The sequence below is a fragment of the Sminthopsis crassicaudata genome, chromosome 2 (genome assembly GCF_048593235.1).
Source record: "Sminthopsis crassicaudata isolate SCR6 chromosome 2, ASM4859323v1, whole genome shotgun sequence".
In the NCBI taxonomy this organism is placed as follows: domain Eukaryota; kingdom Metazoa; phylum Chordata; class Mammalia; order Dasyuromorphia; family Dasyuridae; genus Sminthopsis; species Sminthopsis crassicaudata.
This window is the reverse complement of record NC_133618.1, coordinates 350,406,305-350,422,541: the sequence shown is the minus strand read 5'-3', so window position 1 is coordinate 350,422,541 and position 16,237 is coordinate 350,406,305. Positions and strand designations below refer to the sequence as shown.

General features: G+C 34.6%; 1 protein-coding gene across 35 annotated transcripts in view; it reads left to right on the top strand.

Annotated features, from left to right (window-relative positions):
- The window catches only part of SAMD4A (sterile alpha motif domain containing 4A), a 353,526-nt gene that overhangs the window by 167,491 nt on the left and 169,798 nt on the right, over positions 1 to 16,237 (top strand). For 32 of the 35 annotated variants that reach the window (XR_012486563.1, XR_012486558.1, XR_012486556.1 and 29 more), the window contains one exon: positions 1,989 to 2,510. The exons of 1 other annotated variant lie outside the window; for it this stretch is intronic. Coding sequence is in view for 20 of the 34 variants with exons in the window: in XM_074290775.1 (XP_074146876.1) it covers positions 1,989 to 2,510 (522 nt within the window). In the remaining 14 variants the exon portion in view is untranslated. Of the gene's footprint in view, positions 1 to 1,988; positions 2,578 to 3,316; positions 5,471 to 16,237 lie in introns of those variants that run through there. 2 more of the 35 variants (XM_074290788.1, XM_074290789.1) reach the window with 2 other exon arrangements.

Sequence of the window (16,237 nt, the reverse complement as noted above, 5' to 3'; positions counted from 1 at the left end):
TTTTCTGTCTTTAATATCCTTAGAGAAACTCTGTTCAGCGACCTTCTTCCTAAATTTAAAAACATTTCTCTTTTGGCTTTTCATTATTGTTAAAGGATCTACTTTTTCCTATATCATGTAAAGTTTTCTTTATAATTGCTAACTCATTGAGCTTGTGAATAACCTATGATCTACTATGAATCTTTAGGCCCCTTTTAAAGTAAATAAATATCTATGTCTAGCTTCTTAAAATGGGCTTCTTTCATCTTTCAGAATTACCCTTCTTGTGAATCAGTTTCCTGAAATGTGGGACTGATATAGTGCCACTGAATCTTTGCCAAAAGTTACTGAGTATTTTTAGAAGACAAGTTTTTTTTTTTTTGTTGTTTATTTTGTTTTGTTTTCCCTGAGGCTGGGGTTAAATGACTTGCCAAGGGTCACACAGCTAGGAAGAGTTAAGTGTCTGAGACCAGATTTGAACTAGGATCCTCCTAAATTCAGGGCTGGTGCTCTATCCACTGCGCCACGTAACTGCCCCCTAGAAGACAAGTTTTAACTACTATCTCTGTGGATAGCCAGTCATCCTACTTTTAAATGGTTTTTAATATTTATTATTTAGAGTTGCCTTTTGCTTTTTATGTCAATTTTTTTTAACCTTCCTTCACATTGAATTCTACCTTGCCCAGTCAATAGTTATCAAGCACCTAGTATATATTAGGCATTATGCCAAATGATAAGGATACAAAGAAAGGCAAAGAAAATAGTCCTTTCAAAGAGCTTACTATCTATGAGGGAAATAATATACAAGATAAGTGTGTGTATTTAAACGCACATATATGATAAATTTGGGGAGTGGAAGTAGAGGGAAGGCACTAAGACTAAGATCAAGTAAAAAGACTGTTAAAATTTACTGGCCTGACAGCCTGTGTAAGCCTGTATCCTTCTATTGGGTTCTACCCCTCTGCTAAAAAAATATCTCCTTTAAGGAAAAAAAATTGCAATTTGGGGTAGAAGGCAATAGCTTACTTAGATTCTCTGATCAAAAGTGTTTTTGTTATTGTAGCTTTGGAATAACTGTACCATCAATCAATCTGATCTTGAATTAGTGGCTTAAGGTCACTTCTTTGATTTAGTTATACACAGGAATGGTGGGGAGAGATATGAGAGGACAATTATTTTTTCTGACAGTCATCTCCAGCTGTGAAATACAAATTTTAAACAAAAGCCAAGCTCTTAAGCTAATATTAATTTTTAATTATATATATATAGGTTTTATATCATCTTCAATTCTGAATGTATCCTTTTATCCTGTGAAACTATCTTTTATAACAAAAGAATGTTTTTAAAAAGAGAAATACAATTTAGCTAATCAAAACATTTAAACACCCACCTTCCCCCATGACATCTTCATATATGAATGTCCATCAGCATTTACAATTCAATCTTTCTTTGTCAGGGTTTAAACCACATTTGTTTCATAGGCAAAAACAGGGTAGCAATGGGAGTTGTGGAAGACAGTAAACTTATTACCTGGGCTCTAGTGCCCTTGTATTCAAACACTTGATTATATAGTAACTCTGTTGTTGTACTACCTGGGTCTCCTAGTCTTCTCTGTCACTCACAAATCTCCCTACCTATATGAACATCTAGTCTTCTTTTCAAAAGAAAATAAGACCAGAAATTTTTTTCTAGATTATCCTCAAGTACTGGGTATATTCTTTTTGGATAGCTGTGGGTTATAGGAGTGGAGAGTTGGGATCACGTAACTCCATGGATAGGTAGGGGGTTTTCTCAGTGTTTTGATGTTTGCTACTAGTCACTACAGAGTCAAGCTGATAGCCCATGACTAGTAATCCAATGTAGTTTGTTCATTTGGGGAAAATTGATGAGTTCTATAGACTAAGAATCCAAATCAAAGGAATTATCTTTTCAACTTTGTGTTGACAGTATTGATATACTTCAGGAAAGGCATATTTGTTCCAGGAATTTTTCTGTGTTTTCTGTTTCAGGAATCATTAACCAATGGCAGCAGGAATCCAAGGATAAAGTGATTTCCCTTTTATTAGCTCACCTGCCTTTGTTGAAGCCAGGAAACATTGAAGCAAAAGTGGAGTACATGAAACTGTTGCCTAAAATCCTGGCTCACTCCATTGAACACAACCAGCACTTAGAAGAAAGCAGGCAACTCCTATCTTATGCTTTGATCCACCCGGCCACTTCACTAGAAGACCGGAGTGCTTTAGCCATGTGGTTGAATCACTTAGAGGACCGAACATCAGGGAGCTTCAGCAATCAGAACAGAGGTCGGTCTGATTCTGTGGATTATGGGCAGACACACTACTATCACCAAAGACAAAACTCTGATGACAAGCTCAATGGATGGCAGAACTCTCGGGATTCTGGGATATGCATCAGTGCCTCCAACTGGCAGGACAAAAACCTGGGCTGTGAGAATGGCCACCTACCCCTCTACTCTTCATCTTCAGTCCCCACCACAATCAATACTATTGGGACTACCAGCAGCAGCACAAGTGAGTAGTACCCTTAATTCTGTTATCTTGGTTCTCATGGTCTGGTTTAGGCAATTTGCTGTGGCATGTTCCCTTTGAAAATATCTACTAGCTGCATTCTGTAACCTAAAGAAGAAAAGGGCTGATGGTTTTAAGTTGGTTGTAAAAAATGGCCCTGGGGACCTGCATAACTCTTGCTTATCTTGACTCTCTTGTAGTGTGAAGACACCAAACTGCTAGAAATGATTAGTGGATGAGAACTAGCTTTAAAATGAAAAAATGAAAAAAAAAAACTTTCAGACAAGGAGTTACCTTGGAAAGATACTTTTCACCCTGGTGATTTTGGACTTTTTTTGACACTGAATTCCCATGTTATTATCTCAACCTAACTTCTAACTTATGGATTAACACAGCCAGACTTACAGGCTCTTTGTACATTTCTTGTTTTATTTCACACCTGGATTGTGTCCTCCTCTGAATTTCCTGTCATTAATTTCCAGTTACTAAGGCTGTTTCCCTCCTTACTGGAAAGTAGGAGAGACAGATTTTGTTAACTCAAAATATTTTTCTTTTATTGTGGCTTGGTATGAATGCTGTGGAAACCCTTCTTGTTCTTAACCTATTTTATGAGTAGTGGGAGTTGGGTATTACAAAATCTCATATATATATATATATATATATATATATATATATATATATATATATATATATATATATATATATATATATATATATATATATATATATATATATATACATATAACCATTCCTATCCTTCCTTATGCAGTCTGTGTTGCCAAATATCTGTGAATGTGTGTATAGCACTGATTGTATAGAAAGAGCTTTTTAAAGAGGAAAGCTTTTTGTAGTAATATGATATGTACCTGTTGACATGCAAGAACTAGCATTTAAAAGATAGGAAAGCATTAAAATTGTTATTGAAGGCTTCTTAACTTCTGAAAGGTTTGCTTAAACTAATGTGTCTTCTAAAAATGCCTTTTAAAAATCCTCTGGCATTCAATAGAATGGTAACTTTACTATATAAATTGACATAGCTAATTTAGCAGAATAATCAAGGTTGCCTTTCAGGTCCTATATCAATATAACTATAATCTGGGAGTTCTTGTAGCTTCTTTTGATTTTTTAAATTATATAGTGTCAAAATTAGGTTATTATAATGCCTTTTACTAAAGAGATTTTATTGAATTCTTTTTTCTTCACAAACTCAATAATAATTTAGCCATACATTGTTTTCATGAGGCTCTGGCATAACAGGATATGATCAGGTACATCCAAAATGGAGAACAGAGTCCATTAGAGCTTCCTTTATTATACCATGAGATTTTGTGATTCCTATAGCAATTATCAAAAGCTATGAAAGATTTAAGGTTTTATGCTACTTTCCTCTCTTGACAAGGGGGCGGTATTACAAGTCATACCAAAACCAAAGTTTTCTTGTGTCACTACATCTCTGAACCTCATGAGAACAAAAGATGACCAACCACCACCACATATCTGTCTCCAATTAATAAACACCTAGGAATGATTTGACAGGAGAAGGGTTTATCAGATTTTAGTAGATTGATGTTTTGTCATGACCACCCAACCACATTGAGGGAATGAAATTTGAGGTAATTCACATTATTCCCCAGATGTTTTTGAGGGCTTATATGTTGTTGGGCTAATATGTATTCAGTAGCCTTAATAGAGAATATGATTATTTTGCCTTTTCAGAAAATAAAAAGACTAGCAGTAGAACTTGTAATCTTATCCTTGGGCAGCCCACACACCCCAGAAAGCTTCCCATCATCACCTTCTCCAAAGACTTTCATTCATAGACATTGTGACAACAATAATGACAAATAGTAATGCCAGAGAAACTAGGCAAAATAAAGATTAGAGGTTTTTTTAATATTTTATTTGAAAGAGAGAAATTTACTGGGACCATATGGATTCATGGTTTGGTCCCAGAGCTGAATGAGACTATTGTCTCCAAGAATCCAGCAAACAATGTGAGTTCTCAATGACATATATATATGTGGCTCAGCTATAGAGGTAGACCGAGGCAGGGGCAGAGTCAGAGTACTGAGAGCAGGAACCATGGGACTAACAATCCGGTTCTGAAAGAGTGGGGGGAGGCATTCTGATAAATTGAGATTACAGAATGGGAAGAGGCACCCAACATTCTGATGATGCCTAAGATAGAAGGTCTTTCTCCTTGTTTGGATCATCATGATTAGGAGGAAGGGATGGTGTTGCAGGATTGAACAGAATAATTAGGAACTGAGGCAGAACAATTCAGGGAAACTGAGTCAGGACAAGAAAAGAGAACTGTGGCACAACATAATAATACAGAAATTCTAATTTTGCTGCTCCAGGAAAAAGCTCTTTGCATTCTCTATAGAATTTAGATAACTTGTGGAGAAGAAAAATCATTACCAGCTGACTCACCTTCTAGTTGAGTTTTTTAGAAAAATAAATAGTTTGATTCTCTTAGGACAGATGAAAAATCTATTGTGCTGGGCTTTTGTTTAGCCTTTCCAGTGGTATTAGACTTTTCAGAGCTCTGGACACACTATTCCCTTCAAGAACTCAGCTTAAAGCAGAACTGCAAAGCAAAGACGGTTTTACTATATAGCATGTAACATGGGTGCTGAAGATGGAGGAGGCAGGTTTCCTCCCTGAAGGAGAAGACTTCCTCTTATGGAAAACAAACTTCCTTCCAACAAGATCTCCTTTAATGCTGGGCCACCCAGCCCTCTGAAAATGTACTATACAATTATACCCATACAGTCATTCCTAAAGTTCTGTTGCTATGGTGTCCCTCTTTCCCAATCCAACAGAACCAAGAGTTAAGATTCTCCAGAGATTGGATGGACTGGCCCCTTTACTGACAAAACTGCCACTTATCCACCATCATGACTCTCCTAAACTGTTTTTGCCACAGTTTGTGACCCAGAGAATCACCTCCATATGAAGGGGTAACAACTGAATTTAGATTTGGGCAAATAGTATTGCTTATATCTGCTAAAAAGATTTATGGTAGCTATATCTTACAATAATTATAAACATTGCACAAATGTATATAATCCAAACATGCAGACTTGGCTGAAAACAGGAAAAGAGGCATAAATGATAGTTAAAAATTTAAATCATTGTGACATTAATAGGTTAGAAAATTATTTTTTAGTTATCTTGTTATTTTATTATGTATAGGACAGTGTGACACAGAAAGTGCATCTATGTGTGTGTATTCTCTGAAGACATTCTTCTAATGGTCAAAATTGATTCCAAGATGCTATTTGTAAAATTATCTTCCCCAGGGATGTTATAGTAATGTAATAATTTAGTTGATATTCACTAGATAATGTATTAATGCCCCTAATATCTTTCATGTGATATTGAAGATTTACATTTTGGTTCTCATCTTTTTCAAATGTAAAAGTATATTGTCAGCACAAAAAGCAAAATGACTATAGTAAAAAGCTTTAGGGCCAAATGTTCATCCTATATTTTTCAATGTTAGATGCACTGACACTAGGTTAAAAGTATTTTCCTTTTACTATATTAATTCTTTCTACTAGTAGTTTATTTTTCTAGTTGTTATGCTCTGACATTGGGACTCTGCCATATTTCCTTTTTACCCTGTGTTGGCTCTCCATTCATTCATTCATTAGTTGAATATTTCGTGAGCACCTAATATGTGGTGATAAAAAGATGTGGTGTAACACATTTTGCCTACCCTCCGAGAAGTTAAAAATAGTTTGGAGATACATAAATAAAGTACATAAATAAAGGAATGGGTTATATAATATAAGGCAACAATACTACCAGATGTCAAAAGACATTGTAATGGTTTAGTGCCAAAGTAAATGTTGTGAGAACAGAGGCTAGAGAGAGACCTGTGGGCTTAAGTAATTCATTGAAGACTGGTGAAGGCTGAATTTCAGCAGAGCTGATATTTAAGATTCACCTTAGCAGAGAATGTAGGCGTGCCATTAAAAACATATGTGATTTATTGGGGTTGAATGTGTATAACAGCCTGAATAAAGATGAGAATAATAATACGAGCACACCCTGAATTTAAACAGTTGTTGTAAGATTTAAATGAGATATTGCATGTCTAGCATTTAATAAATTTTACATGTCAGTTATTTTATTCTAAGACTGCTAAACTCTTGCTGTTGAAAGGTACTTATCAAACTTCCTAAAGCACCATTACATATAAAGATGCAAATATATTATAAGAGCTAGTTAACATTAAATAATTTGAACTTATATAGAACTTTTAAGTTTTGTAAAAGAGCTTTACAAATATTCTCTCATATGATCCTAAATAAGGAAATTCTCTTCTGCACATTCTCCCTTCCAAAAACAATTTGTGGATTGTATCCTTTTCAAGTTAGGGCTCTCTTAAAAATTTTTAAAGTAACACCCAAGGTTGTCTCTAAACAGTTTCCTCTAAAGAAATATGAGGTCAAAATATAAGATGAAGCATAATGGAACAGTAGAGGCAATAAGGATAGGAAATAGGTTAAATCCTGATTCAAAAAAGCTTTGAATACCAAGCTAAAGAGTTTAGTATTACCCCATTATTAGTAATAATAAAATATTTAACTTTTTTTTTTTTAATTGAGAGCTGACATATGATGAAAGCTGTTTCTAAGGGATATTAGCAGTATGAATTGCAGCAAAGAGAGAATAGATTTAGGGAAGTCAGCTAGGAAACTGTGCATAATCCAGGCAAGAGGTAATATTCTAGAATGGCAAATGGACTCTTAAGAGTGTGAGGCATGAGACTTCATGTAGATGAGAATAATAATACCTGCACACCCTGAATTTAAACAGTTGTTGTAAGATTTAAATGAGGTAATAATCAGTCATTCCTGATGCAGATAAGAAGCCTGAGGATCATCAAGATCAAATGTCTTGCTTAAGGTCAGACAGAAGAATCACGTTTAGAAACTAGATTTCAGAGTCTTTGTCTAGTTAGCACTGTATTCACAGCTCTCAGATGTCTAAGAGAAGGAAGATTCATGAAAAAACGTTTAAGAATGGATAAAGTTGATGAGTCAGCTTAATTCAGCAAACTTTTATTTAAGTACTTACTGTGTGCCTCTTCACTATACTAATCACTGGGAGCATTACTAATATTTCAGATGGAGCTGAAAGTTTTGTCTTGTTCAGTCTTTTTTTTTTCTCCCCAGTCATGTCAGAATTCTTGTGACCTTATTTGGAGTTTTCTCGGCAAAGATAGTAGAGTGTCTTGTTATTTTCATCTCCAATTCATCTCATTTATAGATGAGGAAACTGAGGTAACAGCTAGGAAGTGTCGGAGGCCAGATTTGAACTCAGGCAAATGTCTTCTATTCCAGATGCAGCACTCCATTCACTGCATCACCTAGCTGCATTGTTTTTTTTGGTTTTTTGTGTTTTTTTTTTTTTTTTTTTTTTTGGTTGGTTGGTTGGTTGGTTGGTTGGTTTTGGGGAGGTTTTTTTGGTCTAGTAGTGGGGTAATGTGGCATATATTGATATATCTGGATTGCAAAATTATATATGATAAGTATGATGCAAGTGAACTTTGTAAAAATTGTGTAAAATAATCACTGAAACCATGTCCCCTTTGATTTGCAAAGAAGAGATCAGGGTTTCCCAGACTCCAGGGTCAGAGAGGTCCATCCTCCCAGGATGAGACAAGCAACATTATTCAAGGGCAAATTAACTCCCATTTATCTTTTGGGAAGTCACATCCTCATTCAGGAAATACTAAATTTTCATTCAGTTGAGAAATCCTGGTCTGATTATCAATTCAAAGTGCCTTAATTTGCTTTAGTGGGTCTTAAAGTGGGTTTGCTCTTAAAGTGGATCTTTGTCAGTCATTCTATGCAAAAATATTTCTTCATTAAGAAATAGGCCCGCGGGGGCAGCTAGGTGGCGCAGTGAATAGAGCACCAGCCCTGAATTCAGGAGGACCCGGGGTTCAAATGTGATCTCAGCCACTTAACATCTTAACACTTCCTAGCTGTGTGACCCTGGGCAAGTCACTTAATCTCAGCCTCAGGAAAAAAAAAAAAAAGAAAAGAAAAGAAAGAAAGAAATAGGCCCACTAAGGGCAAAGCTTCTTAGTGTAAAAATAAAACCTCCTCTTTTTTGCCACAGCCTTTGGAGGTTACCAAATTCTTTTATTTCTGATAGTGCTCTCCAGCAGAAAGAAGCTCATTCATTCATTCACATATCTTATCAAGTACATAAGAGGTTCAAATGAAGGTTTATATAAGTTGATAATTAGGTATAGGGAATGAAGTAGAGGGGCTAAATGAAAAATATTTTCCTCATCAAGAGATCACGAATGATCATTTCAAATCTGGGTGACTAGGATGTCATTGACAAAGAAGAAAAGTTTGAGAGAAGAAAGCTGGCTGCAGGGGAAAGAAATGATGAATTTTGTTTTGTGAATTTGAAGTTTTGAGATAATTAAAGTTGTAGTGAAATAGAAATAAACTAAGATAAATCATTAGAAATAGGCAACTGCACCTCCTCAGAAAAGAAGCCAGGGATAAGAATCAGAACAACCACCTGAAAGGAGGTAAAATTTGAGTAGATGACTTCTCTGAAAGGGAAAAAGCAGATTGCTGCTAAGAATTGAACTCTAATCTAAGATTCAGATCCTTTTCTGGTCATTCATACCTATTTGGAGGTATGAAGAAATATTTGAATTATGTGAAATCTCAGAGGATCTAGAAAACTCCTTTTCCTTTTAAACAAGAAAAGAATGAGTTGAGATTTGAATTCTAGGCTAGAGTGGTCAAAAATAGAATTGAAGTCTCTTGTGTTTTTGACAGCTAAGTTTTTTTTTTTTCTGAATTGAGAATTTTTATTTTTCACTGACTATAATCTTCATCTTCTTCCTTTTCCTTTTCTTATTCTCTTCTTCCTTTTCTTCTTTCTCTTTTTCCTCATCCTCCTCCTCTTTTCTTCCTCATTTTCATACTTTTTCTTCTTTTTCTCTGAAAGAAATGCATCTTAATATGAGCACATATGAGCATTTGGTGCCAGAAAGGAACTCTATTAGGAAAAGTGGAATCCCACACCTATGCTACTACATTCATAGTTATCTACAAACCATTCCCAATTTTGTTGTTGTTGTTCTTGTTTGGGGGGAGTTGTTTTTTTGTTTTGTTTTTTCTATCTTGAAGTATACAATAAAATATGTAAGGCAGACATGTCTGTCAGGAGAAACATAACACCCATTCATTTAGAGGGCTGGAGGAGACTCTAGGAAAGTTGCTTTTTCTTTTCTTTCTTCCTTCCTTCCTCTCTTCTCTCTCTCCCTCCCTTTTTTCCTTCCCTCCTCTTCTCTCTCTCTCTATCCTTCTATCTTCTCCTTCTCATATTTTTCTTCTTCTCTCCCTTCCTCCCCTTTCTCTTCCTCTTTTCCTCCTTCTCCCTCCTTCCTTTCTTCCTTCTCTCTCTCCCTCCTCCTCCTCCCTCCCTCTTCCTTCCCTTTTCCTTCCTCTCTCTCTCTCTCTCTCTCTCTCTCTCTCTCTCTCTCTCTCTCTCTCTCTCTCTCTCTCTCTCTCTCTCTCCTTCTTTCAGCTCCTCTCTCCCTCTTTCTCTCTCTCCCTTCCTTCCTTATGTTCTTTTATTTTGCTTTTCACATTAAAGTTATTTGCCTAGAGGATTATATGGATGATTGGTAATCATTTAGAAGGATCAGACAAAACAACCCAAACCAAATTCTTTTTTTTTTTTTAAGTAAAAAATAAATTATCAAACCTGCTTTTTTTTGTTCTTATCTGTGATTACTATTAACCAGTTTTTAGAGTAACTTTAATAAACTCTTCAATTTTCATTCATTTTCATTCTCCTAAGACCATTTTCATAATTTCTTTTACAAGAAAATCATGTACCAGTGATTTAATGGATTTATGATATGTGAGTGGTCTAGATTCCTGGTGGTCTAGAGGTTAGTGGCAATACGAAAGTTGCTAAGAATACCCTTTAAATTGGCCACTGGTTTTAGGAATAAAAGAATTCACTAATTCCCGAATTATTAGTTGCAAAATTAAAGTTTATTGTTGGATAGAAATCAGTTTACCAAGAGACTGACTTCTATAGTGGCAGATCTATTGGAAAATGGAGTTTTGTACTGAGAGAATGCAGTTCTCAGTGGCAGAAGGGTCCTAATAGCTGAGTGAGTTATCTGGCTCAGCTATTATATTGGCTCTTAGTCAGGGCTGGGACAGCCCAAGCAGTTCAGACCCAATTGGGACTAGAACAGCCCAGATCTCCTATTGGAATTAACAACACTTCAAAGAGGTGCTTTTTGACCAGGATTTCTAATTGAATCAAAGGCCCTGGCATCCTGGAAAGATAATTTATCTGGGGAGGATATGTCTTCCCCAGGAATGGTTGAAGACTCTGAAAGGGACCACAGATAAATAGGAAATATAGTTTCTTAAAGGGACCACAACCTTTTTCAATTAGAGATCCAGTTCTTCCTTTTGGTTCTAGTTTCTTACTTGATATTGAGGATCCTGGGGTTGGAAACATTTTAACAATAACAATTAACATTTATATATTGTACTAAGCACTTTGCAGTTATCTCATTTAAATAGCCCTGCAAGGTAGGGGCAATTCTTACATTCATTTTACAGATGAGGAAACTGAAGCAAATGGAGCTTAAATGACATTTCTGAATCAGTAAATAAGTGATTCCTTGAGATAATCATAGTGTTTAGAACAGGATGGAGCCAGACCCCTATAAGGTTATATTTAATTCAATTTCTCACTTGATCTTTGAGGAAACAGAGTCTCAAAGAAGTTAGCTCTAGATTCTGTTTAAATCCAGTATTTTATTTGCTAATGTATATATTCTTACTTTAAAGATTAATAGTTAATGGGGCAGCTAGGTGGCGCAGTGGATGGAGCACCAGCCTTGAATTCAGGAGGACCCGAGTTCAAATCTGGTCTCACACACTTAACACTTCCTAGCTGTGTGACCCTGGGCAAGTCACTTAACCCCAGCCTGGGGGGGAGGGGGAATTAATAGTTAATAATAATTGACATGTTTATAAATATGCATAAAACAATACAAAAAAGTAATACCTTATGACAATATTGTGCCCTGTATATTAACATACAAAGTATCTTAAAATTTTCATAATATCTTCATATAATATCTCTCTTGAAACCATTTTAACTAAGGCATGAAAAAATTCAGGTTTGATCAACACCAAAGTACAAAATGTTATCTTGAGCAATTTCTAAAATGAAAAATAAACTGCCAGAAAATTGCTCATTTTACTTTCAGCAAGGTCTACAATTTCCATGACTTAAATTAGAATATCTGCAGGGAGATTGAAAGAGCATTAAAGTTGTCATCAGAAGACCTAAGTTCAAATCTCAGCTTTATGCCTTTGAGCAATCCTTTCTATTGAAAAGGACCTTTCCATGCCTCAATTTCCTCATTTGTAAAATTAAAATAATTATACTTGTGAGAATCAAATATATCAGATATATGATCACATATACTAAAAAATAATGTATGTCAGGAACATTTTTTTGGATGAGGAAGTTTTCATCTTTGTATAACTGCCTTCAAAAAGCAGTGGGGTTGATTTTTGGCAATTGCTATATTATTATATTGGGATCATTTAATAAAATTCCTCATTAGCAACAAACAGAAGCTGAGAATCCAACATTAAGACCAAACTACATTTGTACTTTTATACATATACATATAGATAGATATATAGCTATATATATAATCCAAACCAAATGTAACTGATTTCACTGTAGGATAAAGGAATTCAGGTAATTGCCCTTATGATCTCATGTGAAAAATAAAAAATTATAAAGTAATAAAAAAAAATCTAGTCTTTTGGCAAAAACTGAAAACTTAGTCTACAAGTCATTTGAATTTCCAAGTTGTTTTCCTGTCCATTGCTTTTATATTTTTCCTATCTTTGATATATTTGATCTTCACAAGTTGATATTGTTGCTGCTTCTCCTCTGAGAAAAGATGCTATCACAATGATATATACTGGCTTCCCTAAATGGAAAAAGGCTTTCAGTATCTGTTATTTGAGGACTAGTCTACCTAGGTTTTATCATAGGTGAATGGCTGCATCCAAGACTGCATTTTATTATGGAGTTATAATTTTTCAATAATATTTTTGTTTTGTTGGCAAGACAAAGTATCTATGTATCTAGTACTGTAGAATCTATGCCCCTTCCAGGCCTCAAAATATTCCTATAATAAAAACTCCCATTAAAATTCTCTACTTGACAAGTCTCTTAATCTGGAGTTTAGAGATAGATTTCAGATGCTCCGTGAAATTGGGTAGGGGAAAAAAAAGTATATTTTGATTTTCACTTAATAACCTCTAACTAAAATTTAAGATTTCTTTCAATTATGAATTTAAAAATAATAATGCTGAAGAGGGGGGCAGGTGGAGGCCTACACAATGGATAGAAACAATGGCCTAGAGTCAGGAGGACCCAAGTTCAAATCCAGCCTCAGATATGTGCTAACTATATAAATCTGGGCAAGTCACTTAACCCTGTTTACCTCAGTTCCTCATCTATAAAACAAACTAGAAAGGAAATAACAAATCACTATAGTATCTTTGCCAAAAAGGAAAAAAGAAATGGGATCATAAAAAGGCAGGCACACCTGAAAACATCAAATTCTGAGGAGTCCTTCAGATTCATCAAACCGTCCAATGAGTCCATGACAACCAAAAAGTTTAAGAATTCTTGTTCTGGTTTGTAAATTTTCTAATCCACCACTCTCCATTTTATCAATAAGAAAAGAATCTCAGATAGGTCAAATGATTTTCTTAACATCATAGAGCTATTAAGTGCCTTCACTATTAATTTCTAGTAGTACTGTACTTGAGGCCCATCCCATTACTACAATACTTTTAGAGCAATTAGACATCATGTCACTGAGTTCAACAGGTAACATACCTTTGGAATTGGTTGACCATAGTGAAGATCAAAGAACAGAACCACAAGGACATCCAGGAGTCCCCCCAAAACTCAACCAATGATATGTTGACAAAGAAAAATTGAATAAATGGATGAGTTACACAAATATATTTGTGAAAAATGAGGTTTTTTAAAATAACAATTAATGGCTAGATCTTTGCCACTAGAAATTATAGAAATGTTATTGGTTAGGAGTATGGATTTAATGATCCATTATTTTATTTTATGCAAGGAAATGATAGATCCTTTCTAATAGTCTATAAAAATTTGGCACCTACTAAAAATCTAACATAACACGATCTTAGAACTAGAATTACATATAACTAGCTCACTCTTTCTTGGGCTGATGTCCATGATAATAAGCCAAGATGAATTTATATTCCAATGCTTTTATTCAACTATATGGAGAGAGAAAGAGAGAGGAGAAGAAAGAATGAGAGGGAGAGAGAAAGAGGGAGAAAGAGAGTAATCCTTAGAACATTCAGTCCACAAGAATAAGTTAATGACTTGTACCAGGATTATTTCTATATGAACTCCATCAAAAAAGAGAGGAATGAGATGATGATGATGAAGTGGTGGTGGTGATGATAGTGATAATAGCTAGCCTTGGCCTCCAACATAGATATAAGATATAAATTTATCATATATATAAATATATATATATGATAATATATATATATTATATATATATGATGATATATATATTATATATATATATAATGATATATATATATATAAATCAAAGATATAAATTTAGTTTACGTGATGCTTCCCTTTTTCCTTGAAATAACAGCTTACTTGGCCACATTCTAGTCAATAGGATGGAAACCACTACTGATTGGATTTATTGGATAAAACCTAACTGGTTTCCAGAAAACCCCCTCCTCCTACAGTAATCCCCTTATTCAAGGTGGGGAGAAAGAAATGGCCCTTATAGAGAAGCATTTAACAGTGAGGGAAAAAAGATGTGTGTGATCTATATCTCAGAATTCTCTGGCAATTTTAGACATTTTAAGAGTTGGATTAGGGATCCTTTCTAAATTTCAAGCACAATTATTTTCTGTTTCCTCAACAGACTTTTTATGGCATGGAAAATTGTTCCATCCCAAATATCCAGCAGGAGCTGCATGTGACTGAATAATTCTGTTGCACTAATCCTAAATTTGGTTTTTAATGTTATAGCATACAAAATAGTTATTTTGCTTCCTTTGAAGAATTATTACTAACAGCTGGCATAATGTTATTTTTAGCTTTGGTTTCCTCCTTTTGGGGAAACATTTAACAAAAGAAAAGTTTGTTACATTCCTACCTAATATCACATCTTTAAAATTAAAATAGCAAAGAATAGCTTTGACAACTTGTTATTTCCACAGAAATCTTATCTACCCTCTTTCCCAGAAGCTACAATTTTGTAAAACTAGTTGTTTTTCGGACAGTGTCTTAGGACCAATACTGAAAAAAAAAAAAGACAAACCCAGTTCTCCAATCTGTTTGCATTTTAGTGACCCTTAAAAATCATGGAACTTTTTCACCAGGTCTTTAGCCCAACTACCTGAATGTGCAATACTGTCTCCAGATGCAGAGAATTTACTTTAAAAATAAAATGCTTTAAGGACAGTGGGTATTAATTCAATACTAAGATAAGTTACTAAGAGAAGAATTTTGAGTTCCTGTTCTCCATAAAAAATTAGACATGAACCTCATAGTGCTGAAATTTCTCCTCCAATGTGAACTGGCAATCATTTCAGGCATCTCTGTGATGGTTACTTTGATTCTATTCAGTAAACATTGACTACTATGTGTGAGGCACTGTGCTAAACTCTGGGGATACCAAAAGAGTCCAAAAATAGTCTCTACCTTCAAGGAGTTTGCAATCTAAACTGAACATTTCAGCTCCTGAATCTCACTGGACACTTAACTGTTGATCTAGACATCCAACTAAAACTATTTGAAACTATTTTGCATCTTCTGGTCTATTTTCTGTCTATCCTGTTTCCCTATAGAAATTGGTGAATGAAGTAAACATGTTTCAGTATTAATTCTTATTGTGTTCCCATTTTGTTTTATCAAGCCTCATTTCCAAAGCAATGAGTTTACATAATCTCTGTTGCTACTGAAACCTCTTTAGCTTTGGGATGGCATTTGAAAAAATAAAGAACGATTATCCATAAAAAGTAAAAATTCACCTATTCTGTATAAACAAGAAATACCTGTATGAATTCTAAAAAACTGTGAACCATTTGGCTATTTTGATTTTTTTGGACAGCAAGACTCTTATTTTGAAAAACAACAAATACTCCTACCCCTTTCCCAAATAAAGCAGCTTATGATGGAGTTTTAAAACTTTCATCAATTTGACCAATATAAAATGTTTTAAAGAGTAAGAAAGTAGTTTTGGAGTAGAGCAAGATGAGGAAAACTTGCAAAAGAAAAGCACTTTTTTTTTCTTTTTCTTTTTTGCATTCCTCGATTATTTATCATTCTACTATAGCTGAATAGTCTATATTTCAAATTCTTTTCCTTCATAATGCTAGCATAGGACTTTGCCTCACTACACACTGCTATTGATCAACCTTTTCAGTATTTTATCATAGAAATGTGTTTTATTTCTTATTGATGTCATATTTTGTAAGTTTCGTATTTGATGAGTCTATCCATAATTTATGTTGGTATTTGGAGTACCTTCCACCATCACAGATCTTAGGATAAAAACTTGGATGAGGATGTGAAGTGAAAAGGAATAGGTGCTCCAA